The sequence below is a fragment of the Zeus faber genome (assembly GCF_960531495.2).
Source record: "Zeus faber genome assembly, chromosome: 17".
Lineage (NCBI taxonomy): Eukaryota > Metazoa > Chordata > Actinopteri > Zeiformes > Zeidae > Zeus > Zeus faber.
The window spans coordinates 24,507,277-24,523,540 of NC_137204.1; the positions used below are offsets into that span (position 1 = coordinate 24,507,277).

Consider the following 16,264-nt stretch of genomic DNA (forward strand, 5'->3'; position numbering starts at 1 on the left):
ACGCCGTCCATACAGTGTATGAATATTACGAAAAGAAGCTCGCTAGGCATGCCCCTAATGTTCTTCTGTGGTCTTTGAGTTAAGCCTGGCGCGTTTATGTGAGTGTTTTTAAATCATTAATTTTTTTTTCCTGCGTTCTCGTGTGGACATATTATTATTATTATTATTATTATTTTTTTTTTATGTTTTCTTAAATATCCGTGTACGTTTTGACAAGTTCTCAAACCTTCTGTGCTGTCGCGCAGGCCCATCACGAACGTTCAAGAAGCGCTCCTAAAATAGCAGAATATCTATTTTTGGTTATTTTTACTGCAAGATAAACAGGCCAAGAATAGATGAAAGCACTTTGGCTCATATCGTGTGTCAGGAATCTGCTGAAACTACTTCCTGCTAAAAGTCCAGTACGTCCCAGACACCAATAATGATACCAGTAATGTCATTATTATGTTAAAACAGGTAGAGTGAGGCCATGATTTGGGGCGTGGTCAGCAGTGCAACCTAGTTGAACGTTTCAAACTATGGCCATTTAAACAGAATTCTTCCTGCCTTGCGTGACTTGGCTCTCAAAACGTTCGTCCGTCTCTCCTCAGGATGCAAAGATGGGGTTCGGCATCGCGGTGTCCGGCGGCCGGGACAACCCCAACGAAGACACCGGGGAGACGTCCATCATGGTGTCTGACGTTCTCCAAGGAGGACCTGCCGACAGCTTGTTGTTGTAAGTTTTGCGGGTGGGAAATAAAAGCTCTCGTACAACAGCTACATTTGTTAATTGATCAGATGCTGTTGTCCGCAGTGACTTACAGTACATGAGACGCTAGAAACAATCCATGCAATCGTCCAGCATTGGAGCAACTACAAATCTAAGTGCATGAGCACCTGTTTCTAAATTCAACCAGATACAAGTGCAAGACGGCTTAGCTGTCAGGTTATTAGTAATTTTTTAATTATTATTATTATTTTTTATAGATACTAGTTAAAAAGATAGTATTTCAATTATTTCATTACTATAGAAAATGAAATATATAAATAAATCACACTTCTGTTGTAATGAAACACCTGGATTAAGTGAATTATAACGTATACATGTTGAAATCTTAATGGATTTCAGGAAATTTATAAATGTCGATTGCTTGAAATGAAGACGTGAATATGATGCGGTACGAATCATTTTGATGTAGATTTATGTCTGGTCCAATAAACGACGCACGGCAAACAAAGGTTTAACCATTTAATTTGCAAGTATTGAACTTTTGAGCTATAAATATTATTTCATATTTGACTAAAACCCTTTTGATAGTATGTTGAGAATTAATCCAAATAATTCTGATGATAGAGAGGTATATAAAAAGGTTAAGAATGCCACTTAATAAATAATAATAATAATAATAACAATAATAATAATAATAACAACAATAATGATAATAATAAAAACATTTTTTTTTTTAGTTGTTGTATCCGACAATACTTTCCTCATTGTTCCACAGTGAGAATGACCGGGTTGTGCAGGTGAATGCCATTCCCATGGAGGGAGTTGTCCACTCCTTCGCCGTCCAGACCCTCAGGAAATGTGGGAAAGTGGCAAAGATTGTAAGTAAAGCTGTCGGTCGTGCTTCTTCAGAGATGGTCAGCGTGGTGCTGTCACAATTATTAAGCAACCCCCTTGAGCATGGCACTGAAATCCCTAGCTGCTCCTGAAGAGTAATATCACTGCCTGCCCCGCCCTTTTCCTGAATTCCCCCCGCCTCCCCGGGTACAATACAGTCTAATGGTAATTATTGCAGAATCCTCATCCTGATTTTTTTTTTTACAGACGGTCAAGAGGCCCCGGAAAGTTCCGGTCAACATGCTGAACCGCCCGCCGTCTCCCGACGACCGCGTCTTCAACAACGATTTCAATGACGACTACAACTACGATCAGGACCGCCGCAGCGTGTACAGCGGGCGCAGCGGCGGGCGGGACCACAGCCTGGAGCGGGAGCGTGGCGGGGGCTACATGGACTCCGGTTACCAGACCCGCGAGCGCGACTACGACAAGGACTACGAGCGGGGCCGCAGCGCGGACCGAGACCTCAGCCCAGACCGGCACTACCGCAGGGACGGCAGCAAAGGTCGGACCCTGGAGCGGGAGCGCAGCCCGGACCGCCGCTACCGCAGCGAGCGGGCCCTGGACCGCGACCACAGCCCTGAGCGCCGCTACCGCAGCGAGCGGGCGCTAGACCGCGACCACAGCCCCGAGCGCCGCTACCGCAGCGACAAGACGCTTGACCGCACCAACAGCCCCGACCTGCGGTACCGAGGCGGCAGCCCCGCCCGGGGCCAGGGCCGCGATCGCGACCGGGACCACAGCTTCGAGAGGAACCGCGAGCGTGCCCCCAGCTTCGAGAGGAACCGCGAGCGGGTCCCCAGCGACCGCGAGCGGGACACCCGCAGGCCGTACTATGAGCAGCCGAAGCGCAGCGGCAGCAGGGACCGTCTGGACCGGTCCCCGTCGCCCGCGCCGATGCCGATCCCTCTGCCCCGCCCGGCCCAGAACCAGGAGCCGCTGGAGAAGCCGCTCAGCGTGCTGCTGCTGAAGAACCGGCCCAACGAAGGTCAGAAGAACATAATGTTGACGTGTTATTACTAGTTCACATTGGATATTAAAGTCATTTTAATTATATTTTATATCGGATATTAAATATTGACCTGTTGGATATAAAGCAGTATCCTGATGATCATAACAAGGTGCATTATTGAAAATATAGTTTAAGTATCTGGGCACTAGAGCAGCTCATTGTCACATAATGACATCATTGATTTGAAGTTCGAGTTCAACATCAGATCAAGTCGCTCCTCAAGCGTCTAGCGAGGCCAAATTATATTGAATAATTGCGATTAATAATCAAATTTTATTTATTCATTTTTATGAAACTTATATAGTGAATAGTTTACTGTGACATTTCTGACATTGATTCCTCTCTGAATTTGAATGAAACTTGTGATTGTTGAATCTTAACGATTTTAGAAAAAGATGGCAATCTGGTGGAATAATTGGTCACTGTTTATGTCACAGAGGTAGCTCTGTATGCAAAGTACATTACGGTATACATACTTGAACCAACCTAATCCAATGTTTTACATACTTTCAACATTGTAAATATTCTATTTCTATGTGTGTATTGATAGATTATTTTTCCCTCCATCTTGTGTGTCCTGCTGCAGAGTACGGTCTTCGCCTGGGCAGCCAGCTCTTCATCAAAGAGATGACCAGCACGGGCCTGGCCAGCAGGGATGGCAACCTGCAGGAAGGAGACATCATCCTGAAGGTGAGGCTCCCAGAGCAGCACCATGCTTCTTCTGCCCAAATGTCCCATCAAAGTCCAGCAGTCATGCCCAAAGATGTCGGTAAACTATCCATATTGAGATCTTTGTCCAAAAATGTCCGATTTTGTCACTACCGCCCAGCTCTGTTCAACAGTGCTTATAATAATAACACCATTTAGGGTTGAACTATTTAGGAAAATTATGTAATTATGATGATTATTATTTTTTTTTTTTAAGACCAATTTTGCGATTGCTATTTCGTATGCAATTTTTTTTTAAGTTCTTTATCTTCCGTATTATTCACTAACCACAAGCAGTAAATCATTCTATAGTATGGGCAACACAACATTGGATACAGTCAACATATGAACTGCTCTTTCCTGTCGGCCACGCCCATGTGTTATGATGAAATAAGATGAATTGATATGAATAACATATCTTTATTTAACTATTGAAATGTAAAAACAAAAACTTTCAATCGCAGCACAATATGGACTGACTGATTTAACTTCAAGACTTGTAATTGTTCAAATCTTAAAATTAACATTGAAAAATATGCGGCGTTTCAGCAGAAATGTATAATTTTTTAATAATAATGTAATAATAATTTAATAATAATGTCCACATACAAGGAGCTCTGCTCCGTGTGCTCAGGGACAGCTTTATGGTCATTAAAGTAAAGAAAAAAACAGACTATTATTCGGGATTATTCTTCTAAACACTTCTGGCACGGCGACTACAGGCACCACATCACTGGTACACGCATCGCCGGAGAAGGAGACAGGTGTGCAAAATTCATCCCTATTGTTTTGATGTGTTCTGCTGTTAGACTGCAATTTCTCTCAGGGATGAGTAAAGTATCCATCCATCTTATCCATCCATCTCATCCATCCATCTGATACATCCATCCATCTTATCCATCCATCTTATCCATCCATCTCATCCATCCATCTGATACATCCATCCATCTTATCCATCCATCTTAAGCATCCATCTTATACATCCATCTTATACACCCATCTCTCCCCTCCGTCAGATCAATGGCACGGTCACTGAAAACCTGTCCCTGAGCGACGCCGGCAAGCTGATAGAGAAGTCCCGCGGGAAGCTGCAGCTGGTGGTGCAGCGGGACAGGAGGCAGGTGCTGGTTCGAATCCCGCCCATGGCCGACAGCGACTCTGAGCTCGATGGTGAGAGACCCTTCAAACTCAAAGGCAGCAGCTCCTACCCGGTTTAAATGGAGAGTGTGGCGGCCGCTCCGCCACGCGGTGTGCGCCAAAGGAATCCTGTTTGTCCGGTGATCTCTCTCTCTCTCTCTCTCTCTCTCTCTCTCTCTCTCTCTCTCTCTCTCTCTCTCTCTCTCTCTCTCTCTCTCTCTCTCTCTCTCTCTCTCTCTCTCTCTCTCTCTCTCTCTCTCTCTCTCATCTTCTGTTCTGGTTGCTGTATTTGTGTGTAATTCACCCCTGTTTTTACCCTTTTTGTTTAATAAAAATCTATCCGCTTCACTCACCCTCCATAGTGTTTCTATACTCACTCCCAGTGGTGGAAAGTAACCGAGTACAAGTACTTTGTTACTGTACTTAAGTACGTTTTTTTTTTTTGTTTTTGCAAGTGTCTGTGCGTACTTAAGTATATATTCAGCCGCAGAGACTTCTACTCTATTTAGATATATATTTTTAAAGTATCTTTTGGCTTTATTTTACAGTATTTTGACAGTTTTCTTAGTTTCTTAACTTGACTTTATTTCTGACACAGTCTACAACAGTACTTTTCATTTTTTAATAAAATAAAATAGAATAAAAATAGAATTTACATTTATATATTTATTAAAATCAGAGACTGAATCTATCAGAGTTCTGATATTTAGGATTTCTCATCAATAATTAATATGCTCCATATCCTGGTAAAGTAGGTTGCTACACCATACAAAACTGTTCTTTCTTCAATTATATTTGAGAAAAATAATGAGGATCTGCGTGAGCATCATCTGCCGAAAAGAAGGTATAGTAGAACTTTATAATATATTACAGGCTGTTACATCAGGGCACTAGATATGAGTACTTTTACTTTTAATAGTTTTTAAAGTACATTTAAAAGCAAGCAGCATATATTACTTTGGTAGAAATGTCAGTGTGGTCACTTTCACTCCAGTAATTCTGTGTCGGGGTTAGGGATGCCAACCCTCGTCAACTTAACGATCATTATCCGTTATTAGACTTGATTAAAATATTAGGGCACGGCGCCTTCAACTCTAATTATAAATAAGTCACAAATATATTTTTATACCTGAACAGAGCGCTCCGTGTGTCCCGCCGAGCCCCGTTCCTCCCAATAAATCATGTGTTTTTAGTTGTGTGTTTATTTGGGGGAACTGGTGCCCCGTTCCTCTGTCCGCCCGAATCGAACAGTCTAATATTCACATTGAAACAGCCAAGTCCGATTCCACTGACAACGTTCTGTGTGGGGTGCAGCCCTTGAAATGGAATCTAATCCTAAAGGAAGGAATCTGTCCGTCCGTCCTTCCGTTATCTTGACAACCGTTCATCTTAAAGTTTTGTTTGTTCAGAAGTGTAATAAATGATAACTAATTAACGATTATTGTTTTTATATTTCATAACACACAATAGATGTATTCCTTGGCAAAAAAAATAAATACAAAAAAATATATATTATTATTTGCCGCGATGACGGCAATGAGCTCAGCCCTGCGGTCACATTACATGACTGTGGTCATCGTCACAGCCCGAGCTGCACGTGTCACCCCCATGAGTTGTATTTTAGAAATTGAGTGTAAAGCCTATTTGTATTTTACCATGCAACAAACTTTTTGTTTATTTAAATTTTTAATTTTTTATAAATAATACTGTACTTTAGCAAACTGTTTAACTGAATTCTTAGTGTGGGTTAATGGTTAAACAGTTAAGTTATGAACATCCCTGGTCTGGGTATTTGTACTTTTACTCGAGTAGAAGGTCTGAGTACTTCCTCCCGTCACACGTCCACAGCGGACGTGAATAACGGAAAAAAACTCAAAGTTGGACCACATCACTATTTACACTCCCATTTAAAAACCATCATTATGATTGAAGCCAAAAGCCCATGAAGCAACACTCAGATGCTGTGTCTTCCACCTACCTCGCTCCTCGCACCGTGTTCAATCCTATCAGGTTCTTTTATAAGTTTATTTTATTTTTTATTTTTTTCCCCCTGTTTTTGTTTGGTTTTTAAATGTCATATGACCCGATACAGAGGCTGTGATTGGAGGAGGTGGGAGCAGAGCGTTCCACTGGGGTCACTTTGTCTGGTCCGGGGATTGTACGTGACCATGTGCTGTGTTTTTTGTTTTTTGTTTTGTTTTTTTATATATTCATTTCATTTATTTATTGTGTGCACGACAGAGTGTGAGCGTGCTCGCTGGCAGCGGTGATCTAATCCTCCGCCGTAATCCAGCCAATGGGACGTGAGAGAAATTCATTATCTTTCGTCCCGTCCGGCTCGTGCCACCTCGTAGCGGCTCCGCGGAGAGGGCGCGGGGAACAATGGGGGATTGGCACCGTGTAAGCGAGGAGTCACTGTGTCACCGGGGGATTTTCAGATTGTCCGTTCAGGCCGATTTAGAACCAGCGTCAGGACTGCTTCACGTTAACTTTGGGCTATCTCTCTCTGTCAACAGCGCTTCTATTGCCGCTAAACCAAAAGTGGCAACCACATTTTTTTATTTTTAAGTCACTCCTACTTTATTTAAAAAAAAGATTAAATGTATATTTGCAAGCATTTATTCTCTATTTATATATATATATATATATATATATATATATATATATATATATATATATATATATATATATGTATGTATGTATGTTCTTTTTTTCTTTTTATTTATTTATTTTTTTCCCTTTGGTTTCTTGTACATTGCCAATGTTTCTATGTTTGAGGACATTGTTTAAGTATATTGCCAAATATTTATACTCTATTCATATATTTTCAATCTTTTTTATTTTATTTGCTTCTACTTTAACATTTAGGTATATTGCCAACATTTTGATTCTATATACATATTTTTTTTTTATAATTTTTTTTTCATTTATTGTATATTACCAATTTAATACCAATTTCTATTTTTTAGGTATATTGCCAAATTCTTTTATATTACATTATTTTAGGTTTATGGCATATTGACAAGGTACACTGCCAAATTATTCTACTCTTATAATGCACAATCATCAGAAATAAATTAACCATATTCTCTTTTATTCCAGACAAACTGCCGTATTTTCACGGAGGCTGGTCATTGGAGCAGGAACTCATGATTTGATTTTTATATAAAGGGTCACAAATTTGATTCTATAATTATGATTTATATAATTATGATTAAATATTGATATATTGGCATTTTATACATACTGTAATGACAATCGCCACTGACTTTTTGGTTTTACCATCTGAGCTGCCCTACAAAAACATTTCATAGAAAACATGGCATGAGTCCAATGCAGAGATGATATACTTTGATGAATGACTGGTGGTTTTTAATTTGGGGATTTAGAGTGGGAAATGGTCGCACAACTTCCCAAACAAAGTATTGATAGTACATTTTTTCCAATAGATTTCGAAATTTAAGCCGTAGAATTGAATTGTATCATTGATTTTATTCATATACTTTAAACCCAGTAATAATAATAAAAAAAATAATAATAATAATCCTCTTTCTGTCCTGCATCCCCACACTCCTCCAGGATCAGCACATGAACGTTTTTGGATGATTAATGATTAAAAGTCTCCAGAGCCTCTGAGCGGCCGCTGCGTCCGAACCCATTTGGTGATGACTAATGATTGTGTCTCTCCAGATATTTCTGAGATTGAGTCGTACCGCTCCTACTCGCCACAGGACGAGAGGCGGGGCCACCACTCGGACCTGTCCTCTCACTCCTCCAATGAGAGGCTCCGAGAGAAGCCCAGGTGAGATGAGAGCTCAGCCAATCGGCACCTCCGGTGCCAGGGCAGAGACGAACTACGCCCACAAACATGCCCCTGCAAGCTGTACCTCCCTACTGGACTGACAACGGGCTCTTTGTTTTACTCAGAAGAAATAGAAATATGAAATATTGTATAATATGATAGATAATATAATAACCAATTATATTTTAAAAAATATATAATAAATAATAATATAATATTTCATTTAGTTATTTAGCAGACGCTTTTATCCAAAGCGACTTACAATTGTTCAAACACCGACGGACGCAGCCATCAGGAGCAATTAGGGGTTAAGTGTCTTGCTCAAGGACACTACAGCATGCTAGCAGGAGGAGCCTGGGATCGAACCAGCAACCTTTAGATCACTAGACCACCAGCTCTACCGCCTGAGCTACCATCCACCATAATATGAAAATAGATGTTCATCAAAATGAATCACTAGCAATGTCGGTATTCAAATGGGCCTAAAAACCTTAAGCATTATGTGAATCATTATTGAAGAAATTGAGATTATCACAACAATGAAGAACAAATACTGTACTTGTTTTTTTTGGGGGGGGGTTTTGTTTTAATATTCTGACCATCTTTGTTATTTTCTTAACGTCGAAGAAGTTGGTAAATAAATCAGTCCAAACTCCAGGACGCTGTAGACAGATTTTTATGAAGCTCATTGAAGGAACATTGTGTAAAACTATCTGGTGTTTACCTGGTGACCACTGAACTTTAAATCTTAAATTATGACAGAATACTCAATTTAAACCTCCCTGCAACAGTCCAACGCAGCTCAGTCCAATCAAGAGCCTTTTCATTTGGTAGAACTTATATTTACTTTTTAGTTTATTTTTTATTTTTTTTACTGAGCGGGAGGTCAGGATAAACACTTCATCATTATTTATCATTATTCACTTGAATAATCTTTTTTTTTTTTTTTTTTGTCAGTTATCATTTCACCTCTGCACATGGGAAGATACATTGCTAAATTTATTGCAATTTAAATTCACTGTTGAATTTTACTACGTGATTTTTTTTGTTTCATGTGACGTAAAGTGAGTACCCTGAAAAACACTATACAAATCAAATGTATTATTATTATTAATAAGGTTAAGCAGCAACTTGAGATGTCTAAATATCTTTGTTTCTTGGAGATAATTAAAATAAAAACAACTATATGTTCAACTGTAAAGATGTATTTTGGTAACCATGTGACTAGGGAGGATCCACCCAACAGGCTGGCAAAGATGGGGGCCATGCCAACCCCGTTCAGAGCGCCGGACAGAGCCGCGGAGGACACGGCCCCTTTAGCTGCCGAGAGGGAGCTGCCTCGAGCCCAGACCCCCCCAGGTGAACATCACCACCAAATTTGGAATTCGACCATTTTAGAGACATCCAGAGATAGTGGAGTTTTTAAGGGTTGGCGTCGCGGAGATAATTCCTCATGTTTCTTAACGGTGTGACTTGACGTCTGAAACAATTTAAACAGATTTGCTGCGGAATGATTTATTTCACGATACAAACAATACGAAAGGTTAAATATTTGTAGAGATCGGCTCTGACCTTTTTTTTTTTTTTTTTTTTTTTTTTTTTTTTCTCTCTTGAAATTATCTGATTCCAAAAAATGTTGTTTCTGGGAAGTCAGCGCCTCTAACCACTGACACGGGTGTGAGCCAACTCTTGCCTTTCCAGACCATTTAAAGCAGGGCTCGCAAAACTGAATTACCTAAAAATATGTCTGGTAGAAATAGACACGTCATCATAAAAAAAAAAAAAAAAAAATTATATTATATTCTAAAAACATTAAATAAAATTGTGTGGATTAATTCAACATTGTGATTTAAAAAGATTTTTTTTTGTGGCAGATTTAACAACACATTATAAATCTACTAAATCAGCCCCAGATTTGGACCACGGGCCTGTAGTTTGACACCACTGATTTAAATAATGTTCCATTTACATTTTGTGGTGTTTTTTCTTTTTTTTTTTTTATCTCACCTTAGTACCCGTTGTTGTCGCACCGAAGGTCCACGCGCCTCCAAAGGTGCCGCTGAAACCGAACGTGGAAGACCAGGAAATCTATGGGTTTGTACAATTCCATAACAAGTCAATGGATTTTGTTTGATGGCTTGTCCCCTTCCTCCTTCACATTTTCCCCGTTTGCGCTCTCCAGGCCCAACACGGTGATGGTTCGCTTCCAGAAGGGGGACAGCGTTGGCTTGAGGTTGGCCGGGGGGAACGACGTGGGCATCTTCATCGCGGGCGTCCAGGAGGACAGCGCGGCCGAGAAGGAGGGTCTCTGCACGGGGGACCAGATCATGAAGGTGTGTCTCGGGTAGGGAGGGGCGGAGTCCTCCCCCCCTGCGCTACGTTGCTAGGGTTTGATTCCGTGACGTTTTTTTTTTTTTGGTGTGCGTCAGGTGAACAACATGGACTTCAGAGGCATGGTGCGCGAGGACGCGGTGCTGTACCTCCTGGAGATCCCCAAAGGAGAAGACATCACCCTACTGGCCCAGAGCAAACCTGACGGTAAGCCGAGCGTAACATCCCAAATGAAGGGACAGAGGTTTCACCCCGGTGTCCGGTGCTGAGATAGTGACGGGGTGCAGGCTAACCAGGTTTTCTCAGTGCACGGCTGCAGGCGGAATCCAATAGCCCGGCTTCTGTGTCGAGGTTGGGGAAATACACTTTGGAGCAGAGATTTGTTGTTTTAAATGCATTTATTTTTGGTGATCCAGCCAGTGATTATCAGCTGTGGGGTTGCCTGTTCAGTCCGCTGTCCGGAGTTGTTGTTGTTTTTGTTGACGATAATATTCAGTTTGTAACTGGCAACCCCAAACGCCAAGTTAAAGCAGCATTTCAGTCCAAAATGTCCACAAAATCTCCTGAATGTAGCTGCATTTAATGAGGTAATTTACTTAAACATTGACAAATAACCTCTTGAGTCTTGAATCTTTTTCTCTTTTCCTTTATTTAAAATGGGAAAAAAAGATATTTGTAAAATGTTGTAAAATGGACAAATTTGAAAAACAAATTGCCCCAAACACATGACTATCCCTTAATATTTGTGGCTAAAGGCACAATAAATAATACACAAAAAGCAATACCAAAATAATATAGTGCAATAATAAAGTAAAAAAAAAACAATACATATAAAAAACAGTAAATCAATATAAAAAAAAATGAAAAAATACAATTTCTCAGTTTCAAACATTTAGAATTTCTTAATGTGAATGAATTCGGTTTAATTTAGAACATGGAAAATATTTATCAAATTTGATATCGGATATGTGAGTTGAGCCGAGTGTTTACTGCTCCCAGTGTACAAGGACATTCTGACGTCGGGGAGAGGAGACTCATTCTTCATCCGGACACACTTTGAGTACGAGAAGGAGGCCCCGCAGAGCCTGCCCTTCTCCAGGGGCCAGATCTTCAAGGTGACCGACACGCTGTACGACGGCAAGCTGGGAAACTGGCTGGCCATCCGCACCGACAAGGACAACCAGCTGCTGGAGAAGGGAATCATCCCCAACAAGAGCAGGTCCGTCCAGCAGTGAACGTGCGTCCTCTCTCTGCTCTGTGGCTGTGGAGTAACCGCAGTCTGGTTAAAAATCTGCATCGCCAAAAATAAGAAATGAGGGTTTGCTTTCTGCAGTGGCAGCTCGACAATTTTCAAGTAGGCATGGATTTTGGTGCAGAGTGTGTCTGGGCAAACATTACGTGGTATCAGCATCATAATTGTCTGGATTTGTGGCCAGATATGGTAGATAGACGATAGAAGCATATTCAGATAGATATTCAGCTAGATAGATAGATAGATAGACATATAGACGGACAGATAGATAGGTATAAAAGATAGATAGATGTAAAGACAGATAGATAGATATACAGACATACTGTAGATGGATGGATAGGTATAGATAGATGGATAGATAGATATACAGATAGATAGATAGATGTACATATAGATTTATGTATAGATGGATAGATGTATAGATAGATAGATAGATAGATAGATAGATAGATAGGTATAGATAAATATTCAGATAGATACTTTATTCATCCCTGGGGGGAAATTGCGGTGTTACAGCAGCTGACATGAAAAGCAAAAGGTATTAATGTTATGTATTATTGCATAATAGAAATAAAGAAAATAAAATATAAAAAATATGAAATTTTACAATAAACCTTCAAATTTACAAAAATAATAGAACAATGTGTAAATATAAAATCCACCTAAAAATCTTTACAATAAACTTCAACAGTTTATTTATTTGTCATGCGCACACTTGTACACAAGTAAGAAGGCGGTGAAATGCTGGTTATATATGCAACAAGTATAATAAATACACAAATACATACAATACACAATCAATACAAATAACTACAATACACAATAAACCTCTATGAACAATTAACACAAGTCAAAAACGATTCAGGTGTTTGTTGTTGTTGAGGTTAGACCCCACGTTCACATCAAGTCGGCTTTGTGCTTGATTAACCCCTCCTCCTCCCCCTCCCCCTCCACCACCACCACCCTTTTGGGAGCGCAGGGCGGAGCAAATGGCCAACGTGCAGAACGCGCAGCGAGCGGCGTCGGGCACCGACAGAGGAGACTTCTGGAGGCTGAGGGGTCAGAGGGCGGCCAAGAAGAAAGACCTGCGCAAGAGCCGGGACGACCTGAGCGCCACGCCCGTCAGCACGCGCTTCCCCGCCTACGAGAGGGTGGTGCTGCGAGAAGGTGCCCTTAACATTTATCTAGCACCAGAATCACTTTCATTCACCAGGTAGATAGATAGATAGATAGACAGACGAATAGACAGATAAACAGAGACAGATGGATAGATAGATAGATGGATGGATGGATAGAAAGACAGACCGACAGACAGACAGACAGACAGATAGATACTGGATGTACTTTCATCATCCCCAAAGGGAAATTTCTCTTACAGCAATCAATTATCACAATGGGCAATAAGATATTAAACAAAAACACAATACTCATTGTAAAAAATGTAAATGTTATATTGTTAATTTAAAAAAAAATATTTTTTTTTTAATCAAAAGATTATCTTTAAATACATCCTCAGCCTTAATATTAATGACAGAACATTAACATATACCGTATACAAGGAATTTCATCTGGTGAGGTTCACTACAAAAAATACGAGATACAGTATGCACAGGATCAATTATTATCATGGTATATATGGTACAAATATGAATTGTTATGATGATATTGATATTACTATGCTATCTTTTTAATAATAAATATTTATAAATTATATCCTATATACCCCATAACAATATATACCGTGTATCTAACCTGAGATGTAGTGTTTGGATTCCACATGTTCCTTCATGCTGTGTTGTTGTTTCCATTGCAGCTGGATTCAGGAGACCTGTGGTTCTGTTTGGACCCATCGCAGATACAGTGAATGAGAAACTGGCCAACGACCTTCCTAATGAGTTTGTTATTGCCAGTAAGTGTGTGTGTGTGTGTGAGTGTGTGTGTGTGTGTGTGTGTGTGTGTGTGTGTGTGTGTGTGTGTGTTGTTGTCTTTACTCTGCTCCAGGCTCATGCATATCAAAGTACCGTACACTCTACTCCGCAGTGATTTATTTAAATAATATTTTAATAGTAAATGTACCCATCACTGTACATTTTATTAAATGTCAAGTTTCCCCATATCATTTGCTATTGGGTAGCAAATAATGTCTTGTGATGCAGTGGTTCCCAAACTGCGGTCCACGGCCCCCAAGGGGTCCTCCAAGTTATTGCAGGGGAATGATTATTATATTTATTTATATATTTGATTTTACGAGTTTATTCTCGTAATACGGGTAGATTTGCATTTTTTTGTCAGAAATGTTAAATTTACCATCAAACCACATGACAGTGTAATGCAGGTAAAGTGGGTACATTTTTTAATTTATCTATTTATTTGTTTTTATTTTATTTTTTACTTTTAATATTTTATTCACTTAGCCAGAGCTCAGTCTGCCAACAGGGTCTTTGCTGTGAACATTTTGGGGACCTCTGTTGTAACGTACATAAATTATGTTTTTGTGTATTATTTTTTATATATTTTATAACTATATCCGACCAAAAAATGTATTGTCATTTTTTAAATTCAAATAAAAAAATAAAAATAAAAAGTAATTCTTCTTCCAGAAACTGAGCCCAAGGACGCAGGGACTGAGAAGTCCTCCGGTGTGGTGAGACTCAACACCATTCGACAGATCATTGAACAGGTATAGAAAGCGCCTTTCATCATTTATGGCTTTAATATTTTATCTAATCTTCCAGAGAGGAAACCATTAAGGGTTATTTTTATTTATTTTTTTCTCCAACCGTCTGTCTGTCTGTCTGTCTGTCTGTCTGTCTGTCTGTCTGTCTGTCTGTCTGTCTGTCTGTCTGTCTGTCTGTCTGTCTGTCTCTCTCTCTCTCTCTCTCTCTCTCTCTCTCTCTCTCTCTCTCTCTCTCTCTCTCTCTCTCTCTCTCTCTCTCTCTCTCTCTCTCTCTCTCTCTCTCTCTCTCTCTCTCTCTCTCTCTCTCTCTCTCTCTCTCTCTCTCCCCACCACCAGGACCTCCACGCCCTGCTGGACGTCACCCCCAAGGCGGTGGACACCCTCAACTACACCCAGTGGTATCCCATCGTGGTGTTCCTGAACCCGGACAGCAAGCAGGGGGTGAAGGCCATGAGGAGCCGCCTCGCCCCCGGATCCAACCGCAGCGCACGCAAACTGTACGAGCAGGCGGTCAAGCTGAGGAAGACCTGCTCCCACCTCTTCACCTGTACGACCCGCCGATACATTGAAGCGGATGGATGGATGGATGGATGGGTGGGTGGGTGGATAGATGGATGGGTGTATGGGTGGATGGGTAGATAAGTGCTTTACCCCAGGGTTGAAATTGCTGAGTCCCAGCAGCTCACATTAAGCCAAAATTATAATAAGGCAATACAATAAAACATATGAGACAAGAAAAACACAATATTTGAGAAGTTTACAATGAAGCAGTTAACTATACCTTATAAAAATGTAAACGGATATTGACCTGAGATAACGGAGAAAAAAGGGGATTAAAAATGGAAACGACCAGAAAAATAAAAAGGCCACGTCCAAAAACGAAATAAACACTGAAGCTATTTAAGCTGTTTTGGTTTATAATTACATGTTGTTTACTGTTAAAGGTTTCTTATATTTAATGTCAGGTTTATTGAACAGCACCATTTCAATCTTTCTGCTTCACAGATTATTCCATAAGTTATTGTATAGGACCCTATATTTCTGTTTTTGATGACTTTTCATTTTTAGGTCTTTTTTCATTTTTGTCTGATATTTTTTATTATTTTTCTATTTGTTGTATATCATTAGGTTCAATGTATATTTCCATATCTTATTGTGTACAGTGAGATATAAGATTTTATTGTATTGCTCTGTCTAAAGTAGTATGTTAAAATAGCAGTATGTTAGGGATGATAATAATATTATTAATAATGCTAATAATATGTTTTTCTTGCTATAAAGGAGTTGTGGGCTGATGTTTTATGTCGTTGCAGCCTCCGTGGATCTGAACTCTGCAAACGACGCGTGGTACGGCAGCGTCAAGGACTCGATTCGGGAACAGCAGCAGAGAGCCGTCTGGGTGTGCGAGGGCAAGGTGAGCTTCATACAGCTGCTGTCATAACTATCTTTTTTAATCTGGCTTGAGTTTCAGAAGTATTGAAGTAATACTTTAATTCATTTAAAAAAACCGTTTTATTTTAGCTTATATTCCATTTTAAATGGGTTTCATGGATACTATGTTTGTTAAATGTATTATGAGGTATGAAGAATTATTATTATTATTATTTTTTTTATTATTATTATTGTTAGGGGTCAAGCCCTTATTGTTGTATTGAAAAATGAGGGGAAAATTCTCTGAATTTTGCAGCCTAAAACTATCTGGAAAACCAACTTGGGCATAACACACGTACACGGTTGACGTG

At 40.0% G+C, this 16,264-nt stretch overlaps 1 protein-coding gene across 3 annotated transcripts in view; it reads left to right on the top strand.

Moving 5' to 3' along the window:
* The window catches only part of tjp2a (tight junction protein 2a (zona occludens 2)), a gene marked incomplete at its 3' end in the record, with an annotated part of 53,056 nt that overhangs the window by 29,454 nt on the left and 7,338 nt on the right, over positions 1–16,264 (top strand). For all 3 annotated transcript variants that reach the window (XM_080017950.1, XM_080017948.1, XM_080017949.1), the window contains 16 exons: positions 591–715; positions 1,485–1,587; positions 1,811–2,591; positions 3,202–3,305; positions 4,340–4,493; positions 8,151–8,262; positions 9,491–9,621; positions 10,275–10,356; positions 10,445–10,595; positions 10,692–10,800; positions 11,593–11,812; positions 12,825–13,012; positions 13,659–13,754; positions 14,446–14,525; positions 14,859–15,069; positions 15,836–15,936. In XM_080017950.1, coding sequence (XP_079874076.1) covers positions 591–715; positions 1,485–1,587; positions 1,811–2,591; positions 3,202–3,305; positions 4,340–4,493; positions 8,151–8,262; positions 9,491–9,621; positions 10,275–10,356; positions 10,445–10,595; positions 10,692–10,800; positions 11,593–11,812; positions 12,825–13,012; positions 13,659–13,754; positions 14,446–14,525; positions 14,859–15,069; positions 15,836–15,936 — 2,748 coding nt within the window. The remainder of the gene's footprint in view (positions 1–590; positions 716–1,484; positions 1,588–1,810; positions 2,592–3,201; positions 3,306–4,339; positions 4,494–8,150; positions 8,263–9,490; positions 9,622–10,274; positions 10,357–10,444; positions 10,596–10,691; positions 10,801–11,592; positions 11,813–12,824; positions 13,013–13,658; positions 13,755–14,445; positions 14,526–14,858; positions 15,070–15,835; positions 15,937–16,264) is intronic.